Raw genomic sequence first — 24,586 nt, 5'->3', positions numbered from 1 at the left:
AAATAAAGATATTGTGTCCATCTACAACTAAAAAATATTAAAAACATAGTTAACTCAAAAGCAGTTAGGCAAAGAAGAATAAAGGAACACAGAATATGTGGGACAAACAGGCAACAAATAGCAAAAAAGAAAAAATATACTCAAAAATATCAGTAATTGCAATCAATCAACAAGCATATAAAAAATGTTCAGCATCTCTAGCAAATGCAGATCAAAACTACTCTAAGATTTCATCTCACTCCAGTCAGAATGGCAGCTATCAAGAATACAAACAATAATAAGTGTTAACGAGGATGTGGGGGAAAAGGCACACTTTTACATTGCTGGTGGGACTGAAAATTGGTGCAATAACTATGAAAGGCAGTATGGAGATTCCTTGGAAACCTGAGAATGGAACCAACATTTGACCCAGCTATTCCACTCCTTGGCTTATACCCAAAGGACTTAAAAACAGCATACTCCAGGGACACAGCCACATCAATGTTTATAGCAGCACAATTCACAATAGCTAAATTGTGGAACCAACCCAGATGCCTTTCAGTAGATGAATGAATAGGGAAACTTCGGTGTATATATGCACAATGGAACATTACTCAGCATTAAAAGAGAATAAAATCATGGCATTTGCAGGTAAATGGATGGAGTTGGAGAATATAATGCTAAGTGAAGTAAGCCAATCCCAAAAAACCAAAGGCCAAGTGTTTTCTTTGATATGAGGATGCTGACTCAAAATGGCAATGGGGGAAACATGGGAGGAAAGGAGGAACTTTAGTTAGGATAAAGGAGAGGGAGTGGGAGGGAGGGGAAGGGAGAGGGCAAAGGGGTAGGAATGATGGTGGAATGAGTTAGACATCATTACCCTAAGTACATGTATAAAGACATGAGTGGTGTGAAAATACTTTGTGTACAATCAGTGACTTGAAAAATTGTGCTTTATATGTGTAATATGAAATGAACTGCATTCTGCCATCATGTATAACAAATTAGAATAAATAATTGAATTAAAAAACAGTAATTATATTAAATGTAATTGGACTAAATACTCCATCTAAAAAAGACTATCAGACTGAATTAAAAATAAAAACCAATGAGCCAACTACATACTATTTATAAGAGATGTGCTTTAAATATTAAGGACACAGACTGAAAGTAACAGAATGAAAAAAGTTATCACAAAAAAATAACCAATAAAAGCTGTGCAAAACAGACAAAACAGGAGATCCATTTCCAGTTATGAAAGGGAAGGCCCTATCAGACCAACACTCTCATAGGTAACAATTACACTCTATGTAAAAGATAATAATTATCTTTTAAAATTATGTAAAAGATAATAATTAGAAGACAGTGTTTGGCTACCAAAACAGGTAGAAACTGAAAAGTCAATTTGTAGCCGAGAGAAACAGCTCTGAGTTAATTTTCCATTTTTATGGCTTTTCCAATAAGGACAAATTTTAACATTCCTCTCTTAGTAACTATCAAAATATCTGCGCACCCCGCACCCCCGCAAAAAGAAATCAGCAAGAATATAAAGAATCTGAAGAAAACTATAACCATTTGACCAAACTGACATTTATGGAATCTTACTTTCAGTAATTGCAGAATATACATTTAAATGCCCATGGTATATTCAACAAAGATAGGATATATGATAGGCCTAAATGAATCTTAATAAATTTCTAAAGACTTAAATTCAAAAGAGTACATAATATAATGACATAGAATTAAATCATAAATCAATAATAATAATTAGATTTTAGAGGAATCCCAAAGCACTTGTAAATATCAGACAATGTGGTCTTTAAGATAAAATCATTTTGGAGACTGAGAGAGACATAGTCATTGGGCCAAGCAATTTTCATGTTTTAGAACAGATATCTAGTTAAACCTCCAGCTCTAACTACAAGTTATTAGTAAATACAGGGGTAACATAATGTTATCCTTTTAATATAATAATTAAAATCTAAACTAGGAGATACTCCTAAGAAAAATGACTAGCTTTCTTTAAAAATAGATTACAAGGGAAAAAAATTGAACCTATTCAATTACATGGTCACTGTTATCATATATGGACCTTAACTGGACACTGATTCAAAGAAACAAAGTTTTAAAATATTAAAATGTTAATAAAGGAATTTAGATATTAGATAGGATATTAAATGATTTTAAAGATTTACTTAATAATGGTGTTATATGTTTTTAGAGATATATGCAAAGATACCTATGGATAAAATGGAATAAAAACATGAGCTCAAGAGATTTGCTTCAAAATAATATAAGGGCAGGAGTTAGCAAGTAATGTGTAAGGGGAGGTGAAATAATAATTGCCAGTTTCAGTTCGTCACTTATTGAAAATGTGTGATAGATTCATTGGAATTTATTCTACATTCTCTATATTTATGTGCATATAAAAAATTCTCTATTACAAAAATTTCTTTAAAAATGAAAAGTCATATCAATGTAGGGTCATAAATTATGACATGAGCTGTAAAAAACCATTTGGAACAAAAAATGCAAATATATTAACTATATCATGAAACAATTCCCTCAATACTTAAAGTTCCATTGCTTTTTTTCTCTTTGTTCCAGTCTTATTACTTCATCTTTGTGCCCACATTGCACTGTTTTAATCACCATAAGGTATAACAAGTCCTGCCACTGTTCTTCATTATTTAAGATTGTCATGGCTATTTTTCATTCCTGTACACAACTGTAAAAGTTTTAGAATCACATTATACATTTTTACACAAAGAGCACTGTGATATTGAATGACTCTGCATAGAAATCAATTTGAGGAAAACTTTCATCTTAACAATACTGAATCTTTGAATCACAAACACTTTCATCTTTATAATTGCTTGAGTATTTCTGAAAATTTTTTCTCATTGAAGTGTTATAGTTTTCTCCAAAGAGGTTTTCAACTTTGTATTATATTTATTCCTAAGAACTTAATATTTTTTGATGTTCACATAAATTTTACCTTTAAATTTTTTTTAATTTTCTAACTGGTTGGCATTGGTAAATAGAAATAACATTGATCTTGAATATTGCTCTCTGTATCCAAAAGCCTTCCTAAACCATTATTAATATTTATAACTCATCAGTAGGCAATTTTGTATTTCCTATGTCTACAATAATACCATCTGTGAATATCAGTGTTATTTCTTCCTTTCTAATTCTTACCTACTTTTATTTTCCTGTCTTACTACACTGCTTTGAATTTCCAGGACAATGATGAATTAAAGTAATAAAAATAGGCATTTTTGTCACATTTTTTATTTCAGAAAAGAAATTTTTAATATTTTAATTTTAAGTATGATATTTGCTATAATTTTTTGTAGATATTCTTTATATTAAAGATGTTCCCTTTTGTCCCTATTTTGTAGTGAATTTTGATCACCAGTGAATGCTGAATTTTTTCAGAATTTTTTTTAAATCACATAATTACTGGGATCACCATATAACTTTTCTACTTATTTTAATGACAATGGCAAATTACATTATTTTTAAATGTGAAATGAAACATTTATTCCTAAGACAAATCCCATTTGGTTGTATTAAATTTTCCTTTTGATTTAATGCTTGACTCAATTTTTTTAGAATACTTAGAGCTACATTCAAAAGTAATGTGTCCTTCTTTTACTATTCTTACTGGGTTTTGGTAGCAACTCTTAAGATGAGCTGGGGAATATACTCTTTTGTCTTGTTTTGGAATAGTTTATGTAAAAACTTGACTTTCTTCTTTAAATATTTGGTAGAATTTGCCTTTAAAGCTACATGGATATATCAGTTCTTTGGAAGGATTTTAATTACGTATTGTTTCTTTAATGCAATAGGATTATTTCAATTTCCTTTTTTTCTTATGTTTTTTCTTATGTCTGCTTCTTAAGTTTTGTTCTTCTAGGAATTTGTTCATCTCTCCTAAATTTTAACTTTCTTGGCAAGGTTGATCATAAGATCCCCTTACTCTTTGCCTTTGTTTTTGCTGGAAGGGAGAACTTATTTTTCATATGATAAAGTATAAACCTTTGGTTATTCTTTCCAGACTCAGAAGCCTGTTTTGACATCTTACTGAAAAGCACAATCACCGAAATTGGAACAACTTCTGGGTGTCCAGTAATTCAATAATCTATATTCAAATTTATCTATAAAAGATGGCTGTCTGGCATTAAAGGTCTCTTGTATTGGAATCACTACTTCTTTCTGTAGAAGTTTGGTTCAATTCAAGTTCCCTCATTCATTGAACAAAGTTGCAAGATACCAAGCATAAGGGTCTCTGCTCTCAAGATACTTGGGAGACATTCTGGGAAAGAAGCACAATCCAGGGACTGGGGCTGGGGCTCAGCAGTAGAGCACTCGCCTAGCATGTGCAAAGCACTGGGTTCAATCATCAGCCCCACATAAAATGAATAACTAACTAAATAAATAAATACAATAATAAAGGTATAAAAAATCACATCAATCTTTTTTTTTTTTTTAAAAAAAGAAGCATAATCTAAGAAATGAGTTCTACTCTGTATGATCCAAGATGCTATAGAAGCACAGAAGATAGGTACTCTTACTCTTCTTTTCCAATTAAGTTTTATGTGTTGGCAAGGACAGTGGAGTGGTAGAAGTTAAGAAAGCAGGGAAAGGGCCTGAAGGGTATAGCTCAGCGGTAGAACGCTTGCTACATGCTTAGCACACGACACCCTGGATTCAACTCCAGAAAACAGGAGTGAAGTAGGAGGTACAAAGAGAGATTTTAAAGTATCTGATTTGCATTTTAGTAAGTTAGAAATGAATGAATTTTTCAGGTATGTATAAGGTTTTAATAACTATTTAGAATAATCTAAAAAGAAACATAATTCTAATCCTATCTATTAACAAAATGAAAATCTATAATGTATAGAAGTTCAAAAACTAAAAGTTGAAGGTTTGAGAGGCTACTCATGCTCAGTTTGTCTTGAATAAATAAGAGAGTTTACAGAGTGAGGAAACAGAGCCAAGCATTTCAATTTACATACCTATAACAAGATGCTCCATAGGGGCATTCAGGCCGGTCATCAGTTTCATCTTGATCTATGATTTGTACACCTCCATAATCACTATCACCAGGGTGGCTGAAGTGTTGAAAATGGACAGGATTCTTCCTATGAGGGTAATAAATATACTATCAGAAAAAAATTAATAGGATATTGAAGATTTTTTAGTGGATATAGCGGGAAATCAAGCAATAAACCTCTCATTATTCCAGAACAGGAACCAACTTGATAACCAATGGCATAAACATAGATGACATCAATTTTATGTTGATGACATAAAATTGATGACATGTAGTCAGTTCAAAACTCTCATAGAAACACATAAATTTCTGGGATCATGTGAAAAATCATGAATATCAAAGGACAATTTGCAAACATATTGCATACATATGTATTAATAAGTATACAAATATCATAAGCATATATAGCATTTAAAGACTTAACAAAGTGAACACATCTATGTACCTTCTGCTAAAAAAACAGAATATTACCAACATTCTACAAAGTCCCCTTTCAATCATTAAACCAATTTTACTACACAAAGGTTAACTATCTTGTCTTCTAAAAGCATTTTTCTAACTCAGATCTCTTTAATAAATTTATTAAAATTTGAGAGAGCTCATGTTTATGTGAGTTATTTACCCTATTTGAAATAAAAATGAGAAAATACATTTATTTTAAAATAACAGTAATAAACCCTCTACAAATTATCACAAATAACACATCTTAACACAAATAATTCTCTTTTTTTATTTTATTGGTTGTTCAAAACATTACAAAGCTCATGACATATCATCTTTCATACATTTGATTCAAGTGAGTTATGAACTCCCATTTTTACAAATAATTCTTAAGGAAAAAAATTTTGTAGAAATGTAACATCTGTCTTAAAATAAGGCATCTGGCTTCTCCTGTTCTTTTCCGCATTTAATCATTAACAATAAAACACATTATATGGCCTCTGACAAAGTCTATGGTATACTTGTGAGAAGGGCAGTGAAAAAGAATACACACAAAAAAAGTTTTGGTACTACTATTAAAACAGCTTTAACATATTTCCCAAAGGTGTTCTGGGGGACTTCCATGGGTTTCTGGATCATACTTTGAATAGTGATATTATAAAGCAATAGACCAATGTAATTTGATTTTGAACTTAAATGGAAATACACAGTATGCACATAATAAGAAATACATAGCCTAACTTTTTAATATTTGTATGATTAAAACATATTATTAAAATTAGAAGGCATTTTCACTACTAAGTATTATTCCATTTATAAAGCGGTTAGTTTATCCATTTTACTCTTGATGAACTTTCGGGTTAATTTAATCTATAAAAAAGACTGCAATAAGTATTCTGAAATAAGCCTTTCGGTGCAGACAGAATGCATTTTCCTGAACATACAGTTAGGAGCAATGATAGTGTATATTTTTGCTCAGATTTGATAAATTTATCAGATTTGATAAATTTGATAAATGCCAAGTTTCTAAAATGATTGTATGAATTTTCACTTCCACCAATAGTTATTAGAGTTCTAGGTTTTCAACAACCTCACCAACATTTGTTCTCAGTTTTTTGTTTTGTTTTTTGTCTGAATGCATAATTTATAGCATAAATTGACAAACTATGGGAAGCAGACCAAATATGGCCTGCTGCCTTTTAAATTTTTTACTAAAAAAAGTATGAAATTTACCATCTTAACCATTCTAAGTATACACTTCATTATATCCACATTATGTGCAGTCAATCACCCCAAGTTTTCATCTTGCAAAACTAAAAATTTATATCCATTAAAAAACAGCTCCCCATTTGCCCTGACCCCAGACCTCAGTAACCACCATTCTAATTTATTTTTATGAGTGTGACTATTCTAGATATTTCATATCAGTTGAATCATACAGTATGTGTCTTTTTGTGACTGATTTATTTCACTTAGCATAATATTCTGAAAGTTCATCCATCTGGAGCATATGTCAGAATTTCCCTCCATTTTAAGGCTGAATACTCTAATGTGTGTAGACACCACATTTTGTTTACCTGTTCATCCACTCACAGACATTTGTGCTCCTTCCACCTCTTGGCCATTATGAATGCTATCAATACAGGTGTGCAGACAATTCTTTGAGATCCTGTTTTCAATTGTTTGGAATATATACCAAGAAGCAGAATGCTCTGTCATATGATATTTCTATTTTTAATTTTTTTGAGGAAATTCAGTTGTTTTCCATAGTGGTTGCACCCTTTAATAATCACACCAATGGTATACAAGGGTTCCAAATTCTCCACATCCTTACCTACATTTATTATTTTCTCCTTTGTTGTTTTTGATAGTGGCTGCCCTAATAGGTGTTAAGTGATGTTCACTCAAGACCTTTCCTCATTTTTTAATTGGGTTATTTTTTGTTTCAAGTTATATGAGTTCATTATGCATTCTGGATGTTAACCTTTTCTACTTGTAAGCATATATTTTCCTTTTCTTGATGGTGTATATTAATTATACAGAATGTAGCATATTAATTCATGCATATAACATAATTTGACTAATTCCACTCTAGTAACTTCCCCTGCTCTTCCTCCCGTCCCCTGACTTTCTTCCTCTACCCTAAAGATCTCCCTCCTTTTATTTTCACGAGTTCCTTTTTCCTTTTCCTTTTTCTTTTTTTCCCATTTTTTCTTGCTAGTTTCCATATATGAGAGAAAACATACAGCACTTATCTTTCCGAGTCTGGCTTGTTTTGCTTAACATAATGCTCTCTACTTCTATCCATTTTCCTGCAAATCACATAATTTCACTCTTTTTTATGTCTGAATAAAACTACAGTGTGGATACATATTACATTTTATTTATCCATTCATCTGCTGATGGACACCTAAGCTGGTTCCATAATTTGGCTACTGTAAATTGTGCTGCTATAAACATGTAAATGCATGTATCTCTAAAGCGTGTTGTCTTTAATTGTTTTAGATAAATACCAAGGCATGGTATATCTGGACCATTGTGGGAGTTCCATTTTAGATTTTTCAAATCATACCTATTGATTCCATACATTCCCACAAACAGTGTATAAAAGGTTACTTTTTCTCTACATCCTCACCAGTATTTATTGTTACTTGTGTTCTTGATAACTACTTTTCTGACTGGAGAGAGAATCTCAGTATAGTTTTGACTTGCATTTCTCTGCTGGCTTGAGATGTTGAAAATTTTTCATACAATTATTGGTCATTTATATGACTTCTTTTGAGAAGTGTCTGTTTAGTTCATTTGCCAATTTATCAAATGAGGTCTTTTTGTTTTTGTTTTATGGGGGAGGTAATTCTTTATATATACCAGATGTGAATCTTCTGTTTGAAGAGTATCTGGCAAACATTTTCTTCCATTCTGTAGATTCTCTCTTCATGCTGATGTTTCTGTTGCTATGCAGAAGCTTTCTAGCTCGATGTCATCCCACTTACTGATTCTTGGTATTATTTCCAGAGCTACAGGAGTCCTATTGAGGAAGTTGTAGCCTATATCTATAGTTGGAAGTGTTTCACCTGTTTTAGCAGTTGCAGTTTCTGATATTATTCCTATGTCATGATCCATTTTACATTGCCTTTTGTATAGGGTAAGAGGTAAGAATCTAGTTTCAATCTTACATATGAACTGGTTTGTTAAGGAGGTTATTAAAAAGGCTATATTTTGTTAAAGTGGTTGTATTCTCTCCTATTTAAGTTTTTGGTAACGTTGTCAAGAACCAGATGACTTTTGTTGTGTAGGTCAGTCTCTGTATCTTCTATTCTGTTCCATGGATCTTATTTTTATGCTAGTATCAAGCTGTTTTGTTACTATGGTCTGTAGTATAATTTGAAGTCAGATATTGTAATGCCTCCAGTTACTCTTTCTTGCTCAGAATTGCTTTGGCTATTCTAGGTCTTTCATTGTTCCATATGAATTTTATAACTGTTTTTTTCTAGTTCTGAGACTATCACTGGTATTTTGATGAGGACTGCACTGAATTTGTAGATTACTTCTGGTAGTATGACCATGCTAACAATATTAATTCTAGTGTCTTTTTTTATTTCTTTTTTCATCATTCAATTTATATCATTTCAATTTTCCTTGCAGAAGGCTTTCATCTCTTGGTTACATTTGTTTAATATATTTTATTAAGAATTTTTGCGTCCATGTTCACCAAGGATATGGTCTATAGTTTTCTTTCTGTGAAGTGTCTCAGTGGGGTTTTAGTATAAGGGTGATACTGACTTTATAGGATGATTGATATAGGCTTTATAAGATGAGTTTTTAAGCATTTCTTTCCTTTCTCTTTCATGAAATAATCTGAGGAGCATTGGCAATAATTCTTTAAAGGTGTGGCAGAATTCAGCTGCAAATCCACATAGACCTGGGCTTTTCTTTGTTGGAAGGCTTTTTATTACTGCTTCAATCTCATCATTTTCAAGCATTCCACATTGTCTTTTTATCTTGTTGATTATATCTTTTGATGCATAGAAGTTTAAGTTTTTGATGTAGTCTTATTTATCTACTTCTAGTTTTATCATCTGTGCTTTAGTGTCATATCCAGGAAATCTTGTCAAATCCAATGATATGAACTTTCTCCATTTTTTTCTAAGAGCAGTGTGAGAACTCCAATTTTTTCCCCCAAGACTCTTTTGACTATTCACAATCTCTTGAGAGTCTATACAAATATTAGGATTCATTTTTCTATTTGTGAAAAAAATATGACTGGGATTTTGATAGGGATTGCATTAAATCTACAGATGACTTTGGGTAGTAGTGACATCAGCACTGTCTTTGCTATTACAGTTGCTTGCTTGTGCACTACAACAACAGACATGAGTAGTTGCAACAGAAACCATATGGATGGAGAAGTTGAAAATATTTACTGTCTGGTCTTCTAAAAAGTTCAACAATACTGACCTGCACTATTATGTTTTAATATATGTTCCCCCAATGACTAATGAGCTTTAAAATCCTCTTATATGCTTATTGGCCATTTAGATATCCTTTTTTGCAAAGTACCTTCTGCTCCTTTTTTTTTTTCCCCTGAACTGATAATCATTTTCTTTTTTTGAGCAGGGTGGTACTGGGTGAGGATTGAACCCAAGAGGACCTTACTACTGAGCTACATCCCAATTTCTTTTTATTTTTTATTTTGAGATGGGGTCTTGCCAAGTTGCTTAGGACCTTGTTATTTAGTGCTGACGCTGGCCTCAAGCTTGTAATCTCCTGCCTCAGCCTCTCAAGACTCTGAGATCACAGGTATGTGCAATCATTTTCTTATTGCTTGCTAGTTAATTATTTTTTACATAAGTCCCTTGATATACACATAACTTCTTAGTGGCTTGCCTGTTCACTCTTTTAATATTATATTCTGATTTAGTGAAAATGGTAATTTTAACATAATCCCATTGGTCACCTGAATTACCTGATTATGATCATATTTTAATCAAGCTAAGGAAACTTTGCCCATACCATGAATGTATTCCACTATGTTATCTTCTGCTAACTTTATTGTTATATATTTTACATTTAAAAAAAAATTAAATCCACCTGAAATTTTTTTGGGGATTGATAGGTATGGGGAAAAATTAAGACTATTATTTTTCATGGATAGCCAATTGCCAAACACCACTGATCAAAAGTTCATGCTTAATGCATGGACTGGCAATTGCACTTTTATCATAAAGTTAGCCATATAGGTTTGGTTTGAGACCCAGCATTCTTTTGTACTATTTATCTAAACTTATACCAATATTACAGTTTTATAATAAGACTCATTATTTGGTAGCATTTAGTCACTCATGTTTGCGCTTGAGGATTTTATTCAGTATTCTAGGTCCTTTGCTATTCCACTATAAAATCAGTTTGTCAACTTACACACCCTGTGCACACATATGTTTATACACACACAAACACACACACACACGCACGCACACTTTACTAAGACTTTGATGAATGCCTTTAACTTATAAATTTTGATAAAATGTATATCTTCATAATATTGATTCTTCTTATATGTGCATAATACAGTCCTTATTTAATTTCTTAATATAATCACCACATATATTTTGCATCCTCTGTTAAATTTAGTCCTGGCTAGTTAAGGTTTTAATACTGTCACAAATCTTCTAGTTTTAAAAGTCCTAACAGTTGTTGCTGGGATACAGAAATATATTTATTTTTGAATTATTAATCTAATGATTATGCTAAATTCATTTATTAATACAAAGAATATGAAGTTTATTCTGAATTTTCAAGTTACATGGTCATGTCATCTGTAAATAATTATAGGTTGATTGCTTCCTTTCCAATCATATTGTCTATTTCTTTTTCATGCCTTATTGTACTGGCTATGATTTCTATTATAATGTTGAATAAGAGTAGTGATGACAGGCATACTTGTTTAGTTTTCACCATCATGAAAAAAGACTTTTATATTTCACCCAAAAGTATGATGTTCCTTATTAAACTGAAAATATCTTTTATTCCTATGTTGCTAAAAATTTTTTCACAAATGAGATGACAAATTTTATGAAATGATTTTTCTGTATTGAGATGATCACTACGATTTTTCTCCTTTAACCTGTGCTAAAGACTAAATTACGTCTCTTCAAAATTCATATATCAAAGCCAGGCACGGTGGCACATGCCTGTTAATCCCAGCAGCTCAGGAGGCTGAAGCAGGAGCATCATTAGTCAAAGCCAGCCTCAGGAACAGTGAGGTGCTAAGCAACTCAGTGAGATTCTGTCTTTAAATAAAATACAAAATAGGAGTGGAGATGTGGCTCAGTGGTTGAGTGCTCCTGAGTTCAATCCCTGGTACCAAAACAAAAAATTCATATATCAAAGCCTTAATCCCTAATATGACTATATTTGGAGATAGGGCCTTTAAAGAAATAGTTAAATAAGGTCAAAAGGATGAAGCCCGAATCCAATATAACTGGTACTCTTTATAAAATAAGCAGGAGACACCTGGAAAGCACTAATACAGATAAAAAGCCACGTGAGGACACACTGAGAAAGCAGCCATCTTCAAGCCAAGGAGAGAGATCTCAGGGTAAACCAAATTTTGGAGATTTCAGGAATAAACAAATTTGCCAACAGCTTGACTGAGGCCTTCAAGCCTCCAGAACGAAATGAAATATAAATTTCTATTGCTTAAACCACTAAGTCTGTGGTATTCTGTTATGACAGTCTTAGCAAACAAATACAACCTATTAATATGATGAATTACATTAGTTGATTCTTAAATATCAAATCAACTTTGCACAAGTCTGAATTTGAAATAACTCTTTGTAGTGACAGAGTATTCTTTTAATACACAGCAAGAATCAATTTGCTGTTATTTTGTTTAAGATTTTTACTCTATATTCTCATTGGATTTTGCTATCAAGTTTATGATAGCTTCAAAAAATTGAATTGGGAGATTTCTTTCTATATATTCTCTGAAAATATTATATAATAATTACCATTTCTTTAAATGATTAATGTAATTCACCAGTAATGTACTCTGGGGTCATACCTTTCCTTATCAAAGTATATAATTATGGATTTAATTTTCAATAGATATAGGACTATGTTGATTTCATATTTTTACTTGTATTCATTTGGCTAAGAGTCCCCCTCACAAGAATTTGTTCATTTCTTTCAAATTTTAAATTGGCATAAAGTTGTTTGTAATATTCACTCATTATTTTTTCAATGTCTATAAGATTTTCAGTGAAGCCCCTATTTCCTTCACAGTATTAGTAATTTGGCCTCCACTTCTGCACTATCCCCACTTCCTCCTACTCCCTACTTGTCTCCTCTTTTTCAGTCATTCTGAGAGTTAATAATGCTATTAGTTATTTCAAAAAAGAAACCTTTGGCTTCTCTATTTTATATCTTTATTTTTTTCATCATTTTCTTCTCTACCTTTATTATTTTCTTCTTTCTACTTTCTTTAAATTTGTTATTCCTTTTCTAAGGTGAAAGTTCAGTTCACTGATGGTCTTTCTTATTTTCTCATATATGCATCTAAGACAATCAATTTTCCTCTAATCCAGATTTAAGTACATTATAAAAGTTTTCATAAGTCACAGCTGTAGTATAATTTAGTTAATATATTTTCTAACATCATGTGGTTTTTCGTTTAGAAGCAAATTTCTTAATTTCCAAATACTAGGGGATTTTCTCATTCTACTTTGTTGATTTTTTAGCTTAGTTACACTGTACTCAGAAATACCCTTATTTTTGTTCAATTTTAAACCTTTAAAAATTTTTTTTAATGTCCTAAGAGATGGTTTACTTTGGGAAGTGTTCCAAAAGTACTTTTATCAGTTTTTCAGTGAAGTATAGTAAATACCTAAAGCAAGCTTATCCACTGTTTTGTACAAATCTATAGTCTTACTAATGATTTTATTTGATTGACTTATGGCTGACAAAAATAATAAAATCTATTATAATTGTAAATGTATTTCTCCTTTTAACTTCTGCTCTGTATGTTTTCAAGTTGCAGTATTAGGTGCATAACAATTTAGTATTTTCATATTAAAGATTATTTTATCAATATGAATGACTTCTCTATTTTAATTTTCTGTTATTATACCAGACTACTTAAGACTGGGTAATTTATAAAGAAAAGTTTATATAGCTCATTGTTCTGGAGGCTAAGAAGTTCTAGATTGAGGGGCTGCATCTCATAAGGACTTCATTCTGCATCATAACATGGTAGGGAAAAACAAGTGAGTATGTAATAAACCACTGTTTTATAACAACTCACTCTTGCAATGCCATGAGAGCAAAAATTCATTCACATAATAAAGACATTAATCTATTCATGACAGTTTTATTCCCATGATCCAAATACCTCCCCCTATGCCTCACCTCCTAACACTGCCACACTGGGGACTAATTTTCTAACACAAAAATTCTAGGAGATATTCAAACCATAATAACTTCGATATCTTCAGTAATATCTTGCCTTAATTTTTACATTTTTTTTTTTTTTTGGTACTGGGAATTGAACTCAGAGGCACTTAACCACTGAGCCACATCCCCAAGCCATTTGAGTTACTTAGGACTTCACTAACTTGCTGAGGCTAGTTTTGAACTCATGATCCTCCTGCCTTAGCCTCCCGAGCTTCTGGGATTACAGCGTGTGCTGCCAAGCCCAGTTCTTACTTTATCTTTTATTAGTAATGCATACACAAGATCTTCTTTAGAGTTTAAGGGTTTAAAGACAGAGAAACCTCTGTCTTTAAAATTTTGACTTTTATGTGTCCTTATATTTAAAGTATGAGTCTTACAAATAGACTGAAGAATTTTTTTTTCTTTTTATCCAGGTGACAATCTTTCTCTATTAAGTGAGCGTATAATTCCTAATAACTGATAACATTAACTCTACCATCTTACTATTTTCTCCATTTATCCAACTGTTTCCTTTTTTCTCCTTTCTTGCTTTCTTCTAGTTAATCACATTTCTAAATGAGTTCATTTCTATGTTTTCATTAGCCTCTAATTATATAAGTACTTTTTGGATGATTACTCAGAAATTTCTTATTAATTTTTAATAAATAATGTTGTTAAAAAATAAATTTTAAAAAATAATTGTTATTTATAAATTTAACTTTTAATTTATATCTAATACAAATTATTACTCTTATAATTTATGAGCTATTACAAAGCTATGAATGCTTTTACTTGCTTTAATCATCAACCACTTTAGTGCTATATTCACTTCAATATATTTTGTACATCTTAAAAATTATTATTTCTTTATATAGTCAATATTCATTTATACTTATACTCATATTTTCCTTCCCAGGAAATACATTTATGCTTCCACATTCATGGTCCCTCCTGCTTGGCAAACCCTGAACTCCATTACTGTTGTCCCAAGAGACTGCCCAAAACTCTGCTTGGCCCCTCAACCCTCAGTCTGAAACATTAAAAATTTGGCAGCTTTCACAAGGAGAATAGGAGACTCAAAGTCTTGGCTGCCTCTGATGTTTCAAATGTGACTGTTTAGCTTTTCCAGTTGGTCTCATGGGAAGTTTGGTCTTCAACAAGATTACTTCACATTTACCAGAGGTAAAAATATTGTTACATACTATCACCTTAAATGATTTATGTGAGTTTATATAGATAAAAGCTATAAATTATACTTAAGACATAAATTTCATATATGCTAATAACAGACAACTCAATTTATTGTTGATTTTTTTAAAGTAATGTATTCATGGAATACATGATATTAAACAGAAAAACTATATGACCCCAAAGGAATAAAGTCTTCAAAGAAGATTTTTTGGAAGCAATAGTTCCTATAAAGTTAAATGTTACTGTTGTTGTTTTGTTTCTCAAAGGATTGAAATAAGATTTAATTGTTTTAGAAATGCTGGATTTGAAGTTCCTGCAGATGTAAGTGGTATATTCCTGGAATAAAATTTAGTACAGAAATCTATTTGGGAGATACAGATTTGGGAGTCAACAACATGACATCAAGGGATTGAGTAAAACTAACATTCAAGAATAATATTCTATTCAGTATACTCTATTCTTATAATCTTGAGGGAAAGCAAGGAGACTTAGGAAGATTATTCACTTGTCCTAGAGAGAGACATGGTATGAAACAAAGCAGTATCAATGCAGCTAAAGATAGCTGCATTTAATTGATTTCTACAATGCACATATATAGCAAAAACTCAATATGTCATTTTCTCCCCTTTGTTATAATTATAAACATTTTATTTTCAAGGTTTGAATGTTAAATATTTTTACCTATTAATTATATATACATATCAAAATTAGTGAAAAATAAAGTAACTAAAGGTAAAACTTAAAACTAACTTGTATCATTATCAAATGTGAATAAGTGAATTATGGTCTTGATAAAACATTCAATCACCTTTTAACAAAGACAATGATAGTGCTGAATACATCTTCTGGACTGAATTGTGTGCCCCTCAAAATTCCTGTGTTTAAGTCCTAGTCCCCCATATGACTGCATTTGTAGATAGGGTTATGAAAGAGATAATTAAGGTTAAATGAGGTCATAAGAGTAGGGCCCTAATCCAATATAAATGGTATCTTTATGAAGCGAGGAAGAAACATCAAAGAGGTATCAGTACTGTGAAAAGGCTAAATGAGAAAATGGCCATCTCTAAGCCAAGGGAAGAGGTCTCAGAAAAAAACAAATTTGCAAACACCTTGGTTTAGGCCTTCTAGTCTCCAGAACTCTGAGATATAAATTTCTGTTGTTTAAGCCACTAAGTCTGTGGTATTTTGTTATGGCAGGCCTAGGGAACTAATACAAATTCAAAATGGGATTATTCAAAACCCAGAGCAAGATCAGGCTTATGTATTCTATAAGTTTTAATATTACATTCTAGATATACAATAAGGCCACTGCAAATAGACAAAATTGTATATAAATGCAAAACTTAGAACTGTTGACATTGAAAAATGCAATTATTTGAATGCTAATTTTAAAAAGAAATAATACAAACGTAAAAATACCAGAATATATGGGGTAAATATACTATCTGCATAGAAGACAACAAACTCTACTGGAATGAACTGTTATGATATTTAGTTTGACAAGTTGGCACTCAAAGAAATCCTTTTGAAATTTAACTGTACAATTATTTACGTGCTACTATAAACATTTCAGATGAAACTACAGTCTAAAACTAAGAATATAATTTGAATTCACAAAATATGAAGTTAGAAAATACAGTACATTGTGATTAAGTGATATAAATACAGGAACAATCAATTAACACAGGAAATATATATTCAGTTGTTTTAGAAGACTGGGGGTGTTAGGTCAATGGATAGAGTGCTTATCTAGCCCTAGCTTCAATCCATAGTACCAAAATAAATAAATAAAAATACACAATACAATAAGAGGCCTAAACACAATTAAAAATTATCATAATAGACTATACCCAACAACTATTTATGAAGCCATCTCTAGAATATTAAGACATTAAATAGGCAGGTATTTAAGTCTGGGTGATTCCATTTTCAAGTCTGGATTCGCCAGTATTCAGATTCCTGCATTAGTCAGCATTTCTACATATAAAACATTCAATGCCCCATTGTATCTTAAGAGCTTCTGGCAGGATTTGCTAGAATGCATATAGAGAAAGTGCAAACCAGTAGAAAAGCTCCTAACTTTAGGCTAATGGGTTTTATTAGGTTTTTAATATACTACAGCATATATCTATGTAGCTACGTACTGTTAAAATACTGAAATTATATTCTACCTCTAATTTCATTTTACCTGTAGCAGTTTGCCCCATACATGCAGGATGTTCTCTTGACTCTGTTTTCTTCGGAACCTCCTGGAACTGAATCACTTGTTTTTGAATGTAAAGTTTCAGGACTGAAGGAATCAGAGGTAGACTCGGGATGAGATCCTTGAGACTCACCACAGGATGACCTGCCTGGAACACTCGAATAACTTTCAGAATAACTCACTGCCTTGTCCTCTTTATTTGGTGTTCCTTTAGTTATGATTTTATGTTCAGAAACATTACCAAGCTCCTCTACTGGAATTTCATTTCTCTGTGTATTTGTCTTCATAGTATTTATATCTGTACTACTCAGAGTAACTGTAGAAAATGATTCTGGCATTTCCTATTAAAAAATAAAAAAATCTGAAATAAGTGAAATGTTTTTGAAAGAAATTTAAGCACAGAAGCATGAAACTACAATATCCATGTAATATGTAAAATTTGAAAACTTTCAAGATTCACATTTTAAAGTTACTTAAAAAAAATCACTATTTTCTGTCTCTGTTAGGTAGCAGTTTGACATGAGCAGTGGGCCAGGGATTTAAGAAATACTTAGTGAAGAACAAATCAGTAAATCAACAGTCCTGCATCAGTGGCACCACAAGGTCCGACAAGATAGCCTTCCCGGACCCTGGCCTGATCTCAGCTCTCTAAACTACTCCTTTTATAAGAGGAGGAAGACAGATGTACTCAGGGGGTAAAAACCAGGGGTAAGGACATGTTTGCTCAAAAGGGCCAAATTGCTGAAATATCTTAAACAAGATACACAAACAATGCTGACCAGAAAAAAAATGCAACTTGTGACTGTCACAAGACCCTGAGTCCCTGGGAAAGCAAAATATGAGACAAATAACTGTCAATCCAATAGTAGGTGGATCTGGGAAGTGGAGACTTTTAAAGCTGTTTCATATTTCTAAGTTTTGTGTGTGTGTTTCTGAATTCTTCTCAGCAAAGACATAAGAACCAAGGATAGGACGAATCTCTTCCATAACATCTCTAGTTTAGCAACTTTAAAACAATTTGCAACTGTTAGTAAATAAATTTAAAGTTGCACTAAACCTTTATAATTATGTCAGACGTTCAATGAAAAATAATCAGAAAAATACAAATGAAACATAAAGATATTTAACTTAATTTGAATATAATCTCTCAAAAACAGCTCTTAAATGTCTCTGTTCAAACATGTGTCATTCTGTTCCCATATACTGTCCTTATGATCTTATAAAATTACTGAAATACTTTATTTCTACCCTCTAAATATAATTATGGTTTTTCTGTAGCTGAATGGTAAAACTGTTCCTAGCTCACACAATCAAAAAAAATTCTGCAAGAAGGTATGCAATGACAAATTCAGAAAAAAAAGCATTTTCCATATAAAAGTTTAACCAATTTAAAGATGTTTTGAAACAAATAAACATTTTCATTAGTACTGTAGAAGCTTTTAAATTTATACTTACCACTAGCACAAAGAATAATCCTAGTCTTATCTTATTAAATGATCTCTTAATAACTTATCCTTCCTGTGAAGTAGAAGCATTGCTCAGATACATACAAGCCATCCTGGTAACCATTCATACGATGTGATGACTACATAACAGCTACACATAAATGCTCACCTCCATATATAAGTAAGGAACTCTCATATATATTACTGCCAGCTAGAAAAAGCTGGTTTGATATTACTTAGAATCCAATAGTTCAAATTTCTTAAGTTATTATTAATATGACTTCTTCTGAAGTATTTACTTTAGTGTCTTAATATTTTTCTTTCTTTTTTAAGAAATATGGCATATTTCAAATAAATACAGTAAATTTCAAAATACTACTCAATACTATTCACCTTGCAAATGGAACTAACCTAGATCTTACTGTAGTTCTGTATAGTAATAGATAACCCACGGGGAAAGCAATCATTTGTCTAGGTCTTGTAGCTTAGCCTTGGCTGGTAGCATTCATGTCACATCTCTAACAACATACATTGCTTCTAAGCTGCTCCATCCCAGGCTCATACCACTACTACAGGATCATCTACCAGCAACTGAAACTCTAGGATGGGAATGGGGCAATCCTGACCTACCTCCCCACACTTGGTCAGCTCTTTCCAATTTTCTTTTTCCCCCTTCAGCAATGGGATAGATCAGCAATTCCATTACCTAAGCAGATATCCAATAAAATGTCAGTCTCTTATTCCTGCTGGAATTTCTAAACTCCATAACTAATTATCTTACAGTGCCTTTTAGAAAGGAAGGACGTAAATTCTCCCCACAAACACTGCACTATCCTAGACCTTAAAAGGTTCTGGCATCTTGGTTCTCTTTGTGTAAAGCCTGGGGATAGAATGGGACATTAAAGTAATAATGACATATTTAAAGATGTTTTTAACAAGAGCAATATGTATACTATAATACTCTTTAGCTTAAAAAAAACTTCCCATGTATTTATATGTGTATTTACTTATGCAAATCAGATGTAAAGCTTGAATGAATACATAAAATGAATACATAAAGTAGGTCCAAGGATGAGGCAAATCAAAGTGTTTAATCCACATGCTTCCAAATCTGCTTTTAACAAAAAGCATATAGTATTTTGCTACATAAAAACTGAAAATCCAGAGGTAATCTTCCTCCCTTGCTCTTTCTCCCAACCCCATTAGGGAACAGGGGTGGAAGGGAAAGGGAAGGAGTATGGGAATAGCAAGGATAGTGGAAGGAGACGGTTATCATTATACAAAATTAATGTATGAAGATGTGAATTTGGTGTCAACATACCTTATATACAAATAGAGATCTGATAAATTGTGGTATAAAGGTGTATTAAGAATTGCAATGCAAAAAAAAATTATGAATGTAATGCACTCCTCTATTGTGATGTATGCAAGAATAAAAAACCCTGAAAATCCAAAGAAAATGAAATACAAGAAATGAAATCTATAGCATCATAGTTCAACACTCTCTAATTTCATTAAATATAAAGAAGAATTTGTTTTATTTAAAAAACCTAAGGCTTCACAGGGAGTATGTTTAATTGACATGCCAATTTACTCTCTAAAAAAGAAAGGAATAGCAATACTATGGATCAGGAGTTCTCAAATATATTTTAAGAGGTACAAAAGTTAGAATTCATAATGCTCTTTATGGAACTCCATGAAATATTGATATACAGTAGATCCTTGGCATTCAAGAATTTAACATTGTTTCAATTATTTATAAATGATCCCAAAATCCATTACCTGAAGTATTCTGTAAGTTTGCTGAGATATAAATCTGTACTATGCCAATTAAAAGGTCATGAGCTAAAGCAACTGGTGAATGAGGGAACAGAAAAGATGGAAGGCTCTCTATATGAAGGGTAGGAGGAAAACAGAGAGCTCCATTTTTTTCTAAGCATTTCACATTGCTAATTTATTAAGAATTGATGCAAATGTGAAGGATTAAGTATAGAAAGCTGGAGATTCGTGGTAGAATGGCCAGATCCCCTACAATCTGAAAATACATGTTTAAAATTTCAGAGAACAAAGAGCATGAAGCTGGTAGAAGGCAATATTGGTGCTTGCAGGTGGCTGGAATGTACTGTTAAAGCTATTAAAATAGTCTATTAAATTGCCCAAGAAGTCCTCTCCTGCCCCTCAACCATCTGAAGTTTAATATACTACAAAGAACAGGAAAAAGAACTTCCTTCTAGAATGAATTCAATGAGATAATTTGTTGTTGTTTCCAAGCTTTCCTTGGCATGAATGTCTGTGCTAGTTAGTTGCCTTATAAGTCCTACATCGATTCCATTAGTATACACATGCTAATGTCTGAAAAAACCCAACTTCCTGGCCACAACCTCATTCCTAAGCTTCAAATTCATATATTCTAACACTAGCTCAACATTTCCGCCTCAATTATTCTATGCACTTCAACTCAAAATGCCAAAGCTGAAATCCTGTCTGTATTCTCTACCAGTTTCTGCCAACAGAACATATCCATTAATCTTAGCCAAAAATTTAAAAGTCCTTTATTCCTGTACTTTCCCAAAATCTAAGCAACAAGTTCTGCAGTTTTGCTTTCATAAATATTTTTCTAATTCAATGCCACTTCACTATCCTTTTAGTCACTGCCCTGCCTCTAATTCTCTTTATTTCCTGACTATGTTAATGCCATAATCTCTTCCCTCTCTGAGACTTTCAACTTGTTCTCTTTTAAACTCTCCTCTAAAGAGCTAAAAGGGTTATTTCTGTGGATGAAAACATTTCAAGGTCCTCCCTCTGCAAAAGTTCCCACCTCACATTGCTGCCCTCCATTATATCAAACTTCTAAGAAAAGTAGTTTCCCGCCTACTACAGGTTGAGTATCCCTTAACCAAAATGTTTAGGACCAGAAATGTTTTAGATTTTAATTTATTGGATTTGGGAATATTTGAGTAGATTTTATTGGGTTGAGCATCCCTAATCTGAAAACCCCAAATCTGAAATACTTAAAAATCCATAACTTTTTGAGTTCTTTATAGTACAAAAAAGTTTCAAATTTCAAGGTATTTCAGATTTTGGATTTTTAGGTTAGGGATTCTCAACTTATATTTAAATTTCTTTTGCTCTTTTACCACCTATCCCATCTACCTGGGACCTGATGACTTATTCTGATGAAAAGAATGTGGTAGAAATGGCACAGTAACAGTTCTAGCTCTACATCTTAAAAGATCTGGCAGCTTCTTTGACCCTCTTAGTATCCAGCTGTCAATAAAGATGTTCAGTCTAGACTAATTAATGGTAAGTGGAAGGTGGGAGACCCAGCCAGTTCCTAGTTATCCATCACCCTTGATGAGGCACCATTGATGTTCCTGGAGCCATCTCAGATGCTCCAGCTTCAGCACAGCCCCTAGTTAAAATGCAGCCCAGCAGACATTAAAAAAATTGTTCAAATTGACCCAGCCAACTCATGGAATTATAAGAAATAATAAATCTTTGTTGTAGTGAGCCACTAAGTGTTGGGGTTGCTTATTTCACAGCAAAAAAACAGCAGATACACCTTACAATTCTATTGTGCTTTAAACTGGATCAGGCTTCCTAGTATTACTTCTGACAAAGTTCATGATTTATGTAAAATTATGTTTTAAAAAAATACCATTGTTTTCATCTGTTTTGTGCTGTTGTAACAGAATATTGCAGTAATTTATAAAGAAATAAATTTATTCTCTCCCAGTTCTAGGGTCTGGGAAGCCCAAGATGAAGTCTCCTTATAGGGTAGAAGATAGAAGGGCAAAAGAGAACAAATGTTGTCTTCTGAGGTGACAGAAAAGCAAAACAACTAAAACAAAAAAATATATTTTAAAAATGCTATAACAAGGGTTTTTAAGAGTGTTAGTTGTAGTTGGACACAATAACTTTATTTTATTTTTATGTGGTGCTGAGGATTGAACCCAGCGCCCCACCTGTGCTAGGCGAGCAATATACCACTGAGCCATAAACCCAGCCCCTGTAACAGCATTTTTAATCCATTCATGAGGGCAAGGACCTCATGAGCAAACCCACCCCCAAAACTGTTGCACTGTGGATTAAGTTTCAACATAAATTTTTGGAGGGGACAAAAACATTCAAACCATAGCAACCTTTCTTTTCATTAATCAATTCAAGAACTCTAATTTTCACTTCTAAAATAGACAATTACATAACTGTTAAGAGTTTCAGAAAGACAAAAGAACTGATGAAAAATGTGAACTACATCAGAGCAAAGTGAAAAATATGAACTAATTCATGAAGTAAAGTGATTACAGTCACAAAGCCTTTCACACAATCTAATCTATATAGGAGAAAAATCCATTGTATCCCAAATGAAAGGATCTATTTGAGAGTTGAGGTTTCTAGCAATGTGATCTTGGGACTCAGTTTCCTCTGTGAAAGCTACTGGTTTATCAGTAGCTTTCAACTTTGAGGGCACATTAAAATACTAACATACTAATAAACAGACCACACAGAACAAATGAGTAAGAATCTTAGGAACAAGGACTGGCAGGGGGGAGGTGATTTCTATCCCTTCTTTTTATTTTTCTTTAAGAGAATATAATTCATTTTTTCCCAAGTAAACAATCCCACTTCTGCTCTGAAGGCCTCACCAAAACTGTTCTCTGAATTCTTAATAATTGGCAACTGCCCTCCATCTGACTAGACAGGTGAGCCCAACCTATTGTTTTCTCTCATTTTTCACTTTCTCTCACCTGTTCTGCAATATAGCCATTTCTACAGGACCAGCTGAAAGAAAGTGGGCAGAGATGCAGGTGGGCTCTGGAAAGGCCCTACTCAGGCCTTCAGTCTCAGTCATGTTCTCTGGCCCAGCTATACCAGAAAGCTCTGCATAAAGGAGAGTTAACTCTCCTGCAGAACCCTTAAGGGAGGAAGAACAGTTAGCCAAGCAGAGCTCAGTTCTTTCTGGGACTTGTCTGTAATACTCCCTTGATATCATCAAAATTTCAAAATACCTCGAATATCTTGGATTTGCTTAGTATTCTTTATCAATTTAAAAGATATAAAGTTTTTCTCATGGTTATCAAACTTTATGACTTGGAATAAGCACAGTAAAACATATATACCGTAGATGTTCTTTTGAATAAAATAATTTCTCTTCTGAAAAAAAAGGCAAAGGTAATTGATATGTTCAGAGGTCAAAGAGGTCAAAGAGTAGAATGTGTGAAGGCTCAAAGTTTATCTAAGAAAAGTTTAATTTTAATAAGTTTTTATGTCAAATATATATGAGCCATAATTTATTTTGCTTTCACTTATAAAACTTGACTCTATAAGTAAGCAAAGTTGAGTCCATAGGAACTGGATACATTTTTCCAGAAGGAAAAGAGGCTCCACTAAGAGGCATAAGAAAGTAAATAGTCAAATAATACATTTTTTAAAAATCACCTTGGATGAAATGACAGACTCTTCTTGATCAGCATTTTTGCACTTTTTTCCTGCATCATCTTCTGCTGATATACTTTCTGAATTTCCTGATGAAATTACTCGCTTTCTTTGCTGGGTCATGTTTACTTGGGTTTTATCTTTGGAGATTCCTTCTTTTCCACATTCTTGGATTATATTATTATCTTACACACATACATAAAGACAAAGAAAATTATATTCCATATTTCACATGTCAATATTCCATACAAAAAAAGAGAATAAAAGAGCAAATAAAATTAAAGTTCCATTTACAGTAAAGCCAATTAAAAAAAAACTTATTTGCAAATCACAAGGCCAAGGTGCCAGTGGGAGCTCTGTGCCTTAACTGTTTCACCTTACTTCTCTGAACTTTGTTTT

The 24,586-nt window shown here is 32.5% G+C and overlaps 1 protein-coding gene across 1 annotated transcript in view; it reads right to left on the bottom strand.

Moving 5' to 3' along the window:
- The window catches only part of Aplf (aprataxin and PNKP like factor), a 107,761-nt gene that overhangs the window by 37,843 nt on the left and 45,332 nt on the right, over positions 1–24,586 (bottom strand). The window contains exons 6-8 of the mRNA XM_026387229.2: positions 24,191–24,372; positions 17,292–17,647; positions 5,004–5,129 (exon numbers count right to left, since the gene is read on the bottom strand). Of these exons, the coding sequence (XP_026243014.2) occupies positions 5,004–5,129; positions 17,292–17,647; positions 24,191–24,372 (664 nt within the window). The remainder of the gene's footprint in view (positions 1–5,003; positions 5,130–17,291; positions 17,648–24,190; positions 24,373–24,586) is intronic.

The sequence above is a fragment of the Urocitellus parryii genome, chromosome 12 (genome assembly GCF_045843805.1).
Source record: "Urocitellus parryii isolate mUroPar1 chromosome 12, mUroPar1.hap1, whole genome shotgun sequence".
Classification (NCBI taxonomy): domain Eukaryota; kingdom Metazoa; phylum Chordata; class Mammalia; order Rodentia; family Sciuridae; genus Urocitellus; species Urocitellus parryii.
Note: the sequence above shows the minus strand (reverse complement) of the source record. Positions and strands in the feature narration are given on the sequence as shown.